At 34.0% G+C, this 7,254-nt stretch overlaps 1 protein-coding gene across 1 annotated transcript; it reads right to left on the bottom strand.

Moving 5' to 3' along the window:
* Positions 1 to 2,830: 2,830 nt before the first annotated feature.
* LOC21388437 (aspartic proteinase PCS1) lies at positions 2,831 to 4,634 on the bottom strand. Its single transcript, XM_010105155.2, has one exon. The coding sequence runs from the start codon at positions 4,460 to 4,462 to the stop codon at positions 3,107 to 3,109; it is 1,356 nt and encodes a 451-aa protein (XP_010103457.1). The 5' UTR covers positions 4,463 to 4,634; the 3' UTR covers positions 2,831 to 3,106.
* Between the last annotated feature and the right edge of the window lie 2,620 nt (positions 4,635 to 7,254).

The following is a 7,254-nucleotide window of genomic DNA, read 5'->3' as shown; positions in this document are numbered from 1 at the left end:
TTAAAATCAAAACTAAAATTACTTTAATTTAAACCTTCGTATCAAACAGAACTTAACTGTCTCACTCTAGCTGTCTCGACTTTCCTTTTGTTTATTTTCTTTTTCTTTTTTGAACAATTAAAAGCAGGGTTCCAAAAATATTCAAATCCAGAAGTCTCTAGCCGCTCTTCTTAAAAAAAAAAAAAAAAAAGTCTCTAGCCGTTACTTTTTTACTTTTATATCTCTATTATTAATGTTTTTGGTAAATTATATCTCTATTATGTTGGATCTATCACACCATTCGCCAGCTCAATTAATTGAGAGTCGAGTAAAAGTGATGGAATGTCTCCAAAATTCAAAAGATAAGATCTTACTAATCTGCTTTTACGACGCGTCAACAGTACTTTCAAGCAAACAGTACTTTTTTCAAAAAAAATAAATAAATAGTTAATTTCATTTCCGGCAGTTCTCAAACTTCAGATTTTCTAACTTGCATAAAGTGATAAATGATGATAAGCGGTAGAGATTGAATTTGTATTGATAACTTTAAAACTGCTACACTTAGTTGGAACTCATAATTAATTATTTAAAATATTAGCATGAAATCTTAACGATGTATCTGTGTTTCTTCTTTTTTTTTTTTTTGCTGAATATCCACATTTCATTGTTAACATTGAAAGAAGAATTAACGATTTGAATTTGACTTTTAACATTAAAAACATGTGTGTAAAATTATTATATTAAGCTAATTATGTAATTATATATCTCATTTATGTTACTTTCGTGCTAAACTCTTTCAATGATTAATAATGGACTTCGGTGGCAATGTCCACTTTTTCCAAATTATCTAGATTCATAGAGACGTTCTAACCCCGTGACAGCAACCAAAGGAAAAAAATAAAGTTGGTTTTGTAATTTTTCTTTGGAAATTTGGGGAGTTATTGATCCACATTTTCTTTTCAATTGATGGGTTCAAGCAAATCAATAGAGTGGTGGCACTTAAAAAGAAGCGTAGGAAAAGTTCATGTTAAACAAAGACCAACCAACCACTTGTGGAAATACTACAGGAAGAAGATTTTAGAGATATTTTAAAACGAGTTTTTAGCTGTGTGTGGATAATAACAAAGGGACAGAAATTAATTAAACCAAGAATCGCTTTCAAATTTGCATGCATAATTGCATGACATAATGAAAATCATGCAACGGTCTACATCATCGTTCATGATCATCATGCTTACAAGTGTCCTCATCTAGCTTGGTACTCCACAAAGATTTCCTCAGTCTTTCGTATCCAATCATACGTATTTTTCATAGTATACTCACCAATACCACGTGACAATCTCTCTCTGTCTCTCTCTCTCTAACTTTAAAACCTTACGTTATTGAGATCTAGCCTTTTTTTGGTGAGACTCTTAGATGACGTTTGAGGACGTTTGATTCATAAATTTAAAATTATGATTCAGAATTATTTTTAATTTTTATATATTTTTTTTATGAAAGAGAACACTGTAATGAATTACGAACTATGACACAGATTCAAATTTAAAATTATGATTCAGAATTATTTTTAATTTTTATATATTTTTTTTTATGAAAGAGAACACTGTAATGAATCACGAACTATGACACAGATTCGTGCTCCAAACGCACCCTTAACTATGTTCAATCGCTCATCTCAAACTAATTAAAGACGTAAATATATTAATACATTTGTGGTTGCATGTTGAAATAAAGGATGCGGATTCTCAATTTCATCTTCAATGTTAATATTATATTTAACACTAAGCAAATGAGAAAATGACATTTATTTTGTACTCTAATGTATAATATTGTTTCAAATGTCATGTTTAATTCTCATCATAATTGTTAGAAATTGAAACTTATAAAAATAAACTTTAATATGAAAATCGTTTCAAAACAACAATGTTACAATAATTAAGACTTTTGTTCATTTTATAACTCAAGTCATGATTGAAGTTATATTACTACAATATTTTCTCATACAAATTTAAATTCAACTTTTTTATTATAGTATTTTTCTCTTACATACACAACTCAATTCATGACTTGAGCTGTGCAAATTAACATAAATAAAAATCTATTCTTAAAAAAATATCAAAATAAATATGACACGTACTATATTTTGTGCTGAATGTGGCAAATTTTCACGTAACATTTAGCACACCAATTTAACACTTACAAGAAGCAGGAGGTAGAGGATGCTAACTCATACCATATTCCCTCAAGTACAAAACTAAATCCAGATCAAAAGTGTTAAGAAAATTATTGAGCTCGATACTTATTATTAATTAGTACTAGAACCGCTTCCAACTAGATTCCCGACAGTCACGTGATTAAGATTTGTATGCTTCTTGACGTGAAGGCATGAATGCATTGCGTGTCCGATAAGGTCCATTTATATTAGCACACTTGTGTGTGTGTGTGTGTGTATATATATATATTGCTAGTCTTGCCGATCAAAACTTGTATATATCAAAAGCAACCTTACTCATAATTAATTCTTCGGTACTTCTACTGAATTTTTAAGACGCACGCCAAGCTACATAAATTAACATTACACGCACACAGCTCTCCTTAGAAAAAGACCATACGCTAGCTTGCCCCATTTTGAATTTGTTAGGAGGGTAGGGCAGGGCTATAATAATTCATTTCGAACAATTTTCACAGAAAAAAAAAAAAGAAAATGAAATTTAAAAAAAAAAAAGATCTCAAAAAACTATCTGCAACGTTATTTTGTCTCTTTCTGTTCGTTGCCTTGATTTATAATTAGCTATGGATGACTTTAATAGTAAAAGACGATCAAAAAACAAAAGAAACAGCAGATAAGATGTTTTTCTACCAACAACAACAGTTCATTTCCTCGTATATACATTAGTCTCAAAGGTCTCGACATATATCGTACAATGGTACATACAACAATTTTTTCGCTCCTAAACTATCTCGTTGATCCTTAACCGTAGGATCTTCCAGCTACACACCAGTGATATTACTGCCTGTGACGCAGGCCGTCCGATATAAAACGTGCCAAATTGGTGCTATTAGTAAGATTTTTGTCGTCTTATACAGCCGTAGCGAAGTTAACTTATGTGACAATACCATAACGTCCTTACGGTAATCTGCTACAGTCCGCCTTACCGAAGCCAACCCTGCGACCCACCAGATCAAACTCCACCCAGATATTTTGCTGATGGAAGTTCCCTATAATGTTGCTCGCGGCGCCAAGCATGTTGGACCGTCCGATCGCTAAACAGTGGACCCCGCCGCCAACGTCGGCGAGGATCCTCTCCTTTGGCGCCACGATCTCCACCCCCTTCTCGAACTCGAAAGCCATGTCGCCCACCAACCGTCCGATCGCCACCGCGTCGGTTCCTTGGAAACACATGTCCGCCACTCCGCCGTACACGTAGCCCTTCTTGATCCTGGGCCCCACCAGCCTCACGATCTCCTCGCGCACCTTGTTATAAGCCTCGTCCACCAAGAAGGTGAACTCCGAGCCTGAATCGATCATGGTCTGACCCGAACCGCTCGAGTCGGGTCGGAAAACCGTCGCCGGAATATTGAGCCTTCTCGCTCCGATTCTTATGCCCTGCATCGGGAGCGTGAAGGCCAGCGGATCCAGATTCGGCATGCGCTGACTTTGGCGGAAAGTCAACAGGTTAACGTACTTGAACCAACGAGAGTTCGGGTTATTACCCAAGTAAAACGACCCCGTTGGTAAAGACCCGGATTTGGTTTGTCGGCCCCGAGTCGGGACGCAGTAGGAAAACTTGTTGATCTTGGCCTGGGAGGCGAAAGAGAGCCTACCGAGGTTCATTCCCAAAATGCCCTGCGAATCGCTGGGGTCCTTGGCGCAGCCGAGGATAAAAGGAGGGGTAGTTACGGAACGAGAGAAGGTAAATTTCTCCCTGACGAGATTGCCCTCGGCGAAGGTCCCGTCGGCGTAGAAGTAGGAGTAGTGGCAGAGGCGGTTCTGGTCGCAGGAGGTGGGGAGGGTAAAATCGGGAATTCGTGGCTTGCAGACGGGGTGGGAGCAGGGCAAAACGGAGAAAGTGGATGAGAGAGAGGGATCAAACGACGCAGTCGGAGGGGGAGCAACCTTGGGAGCCTTCTTATCGCACTGAATCCAAGACAGCTGGCTTCCGGTATCTAGCACCATCTGCTGGGTCTGCGGCGGCGTCCCGATGGGGAGCGACACGATCAGAGCCATCGAGTACTTAAACAACAGCTTGTAGTTATACGACGCCGTTCGGAGCCTCGGGTTCTGCTTGCGGTTGGCGATAAGAGCCGCCCGGAAAGTTCCAGAACTTTCCGAGCCGGAGGAGCTGTTGTGACGGACGGCGGTGAGAGGGAAGGAAAGGGAGAGGGGAAGAGTAGAACTGTCGTTATTTTCGGCCGCGGAGAGGGAGAGGAAAAGGAAAAGGGAAAGGAAAAGGAAGAGATGCATTTTGCTCTTGACAGCCATTTTTGGACAGAAAGAAGGGAAAGAAGTTGAGAAACGGGTTGTGTTTGTGGGAGTAGTGGGTGAGGAGTAAAGGAGTATTTATACGACGGGAAATGGGGAGGGAAAGAAAAAGGAAGGAGGAGAAGGGGGGCGGAAAAGCCAGAAGAAGTAAAAAGGAGAGTGATGTAAACTGTAAAGAAGGAGGGGACGCGTTTTCTTAATTGAGTAGTTAGGGATGACATTGATGGTACTTAAGTAATTAATTGCATGTTGATTGTTTGAGTGCTTAACGTCCACAGGCTTTGCTCAGTTTTCTCTCTCCTTTTTACGTGCCTTTTACTTATTATTTTCATTATTTTTATCTTTGTTTTTTTTATAAAAAAAAATAACTGTCTAGAAAATGTGATTTGGACTATTCGCTCCCGCTTTAATTTTATATTTATTTGGCAATAAATTATGATTTGATGTCAGTTGACACGTACGGTAGATGGATGTAAATTACTAAATTAAGAGAACGTTAAAATACTGTCAAAATCACGTGAAGATTAAAAAAGTTGTTCCACATTAGTGTTCTAATCGTTATTTTTAACAGTTAAATTTAATTAAAATCACATTAAAATAAAAAATATATGCATAATACATAATTTATAATACAGAGTTAATAACTTAAAACAAAGATCTACTCATAAAAACATAACCAAACACAAATTCCTTATGTCATGATATTTATTACCAGTAGTATATAATTTTGGAGCATCAATCTTTAAGCCATAATTAAATGTTCTTTTTGTTTAGATTACCTACAACAAAGAATTAAATGTTCTTTTTGTTTTGATACAATTCTCGTGCAATATCTAGGTGACGTTTGGTAGATGAATTCGTTTCCTGATTCGAATCATGATTCGTGGTTCATTACAGTATTTTCTCTCATAAAAAATACACGTAAATTAAAAATAGTTCTAATCACATGGTTCTAATCAATGAACCAAACGGACTCCTAAGATTTGATGTCAGTTGACACGTACGGTAGATGGATGTAAATTACTAAATTAAGAGAACGTTAAAATACTGTCAAAATCACGTGAAGATAAAAAAAGTTGTTCCACATTAGTGTTCTAATCATTATTTTTAACAGTTAAATTTAATCAAAATCACATTAAAATAAAAAATATATGCATAATACATAATTTATAATACAGAGTTAATAACTTAAAACAAAGATCTACTCATAAAAACATAACCAAACACAAATTCCTTATGTCATGATATTTATTACCAGTAGTATATAATTTTGGAGCATCAATCTTTAAGCCATAATTAAATGTTCTTTTTGTTTAGATTACCTACAACAAAGAATTAAATGTTCTTTTTGTTTTGATACAATTCTCGTGCAATATCTAGGTGACGTTTGGTAGATGAATTCGTTCTCTGATTCGAATCATGATTCGTGATTCATTATAGTATTTTCTCTCATAAAAAATACACGTAAATTAAAAATAATTCTAATCACATGGTTCTAATCCATGAACCAAACAGACTCCTAATGATTCATGATTGTGCGTCATTCGTAGAATAATTTTTTATTTTCTATCTTGTAATTTTCTTCTAATGTTTCTTTTTTCTAAAAATTCCTTGTGCAAAAAAAGTAACCTCGATCTTGCTATTAGGTTTTTGATAATACTGTTAAACTCGTATGGTTTTTTTATTTTTTTTATTTTTAGGAACTCGTATGTTTGTTTTAGTTACAATACAATTTTAATATTTCTCTTTTTTACTCAAATACATAGAAATTATTAAAAAAAAATACGCAGAACATTGTGTAAAAGAATATGAAAAATAACTTATAGATAACCGATCAAATTTTTAATCATCTGATTAAAACTCATGCAAAACAAAAAAGTACAAATTTAACGTAACTTAATAAATATTTGATTGCATAAATTTAATAGTACACTATACAATACTCTTCCTAATATTTATATTTATTTTTTAAAAGGAGGAGTTTACTTTAGGGAATAAGAATACCAAAGTGAGTAAGACACATCAATAAAGTATTAGACCTTTAAGTTCGTCATATTACGATACTTTTAAGGTTCTATGATGTGATTTGATAATGTAAAATTATTTTTTAAGAGAATTTTTTCCCATGTCATACCACATAATTATATTTTTTTTTTAAGAGTCCGTTTAGATTGGCTTAAAAAAGCTGTTTATGGCTTATTTAGTCTAAAAGTCGCAGAACATTGTGTAAAAGAATATGAAAAATAACTTATAGATAACCGATCAAATTTTTAATCATCTGATTAAAACTCATGCAAAACAAAAAAGTACAAATTTAACGTAACTTAATAAATATTTGATTGCATAAATTTAATAGTACACTATACAATACTCTTCCTAATATTTATATTTATTTTTTAAAAGGAGGAGTTTACTTTAGGGAATAAGAATACCAAAGTGAGTAAGACACATCAATAAAGTATTAGACCTTTAAGTTCGTCAAATTACGATACTTTTAAGGTTCTATGATGTGATTTGATAATGTAAAATTATTTTTTAAGAGAACTTTTTCCCATGTCATACCACATAATTATATTTTTTTTAAGAGTCCGTTTAGATTGGCTTAAAAAAGCTGTTTATGGCTTATTTAGTCTAAAAGTCACTTTTGAATCTCTTTAGATAGACAATCTTAAAATATTTTTAGTTTTTTTAACACTTTTAGAACAAGTCATCTCTTTTGTATTTATGAAAAGTTTTTTTATTTACATTTTTATCCATTTATTTGTGAACAACAAATTAAATATCTCATCTAT

This window comes from Morus notabilis, unplaced genomic scaffold (assembly GCF_000414095.1).
Source record: "Morus notabilis unplaced genomic scaffold, ASM41409v2 Scaffold94, whole genome shotgun sequence".
Classification (NCBI taxonomy): Eukaryota; Viridiplantae; Streptophyta; class Magnoliopsida; order Rosales; family Moraceae; genus Morus; species Morus notabilis.
The sequence above is the reverse complement of the archived record's forward strand: the minus strand, read 5'-3'. Positions and strand labels throughout refer to the sequence as shown.

What these genes read in the sequence shown, in the direction of transcription:
- LOC21388437 (XM_010105155.2), bottom strand. Translation starts at nt 4,462, where the DNA reads ATGGCTGTCAAGAGCAAAATGCATCTCTTCCTTTTCCTTTCCCTTTTC.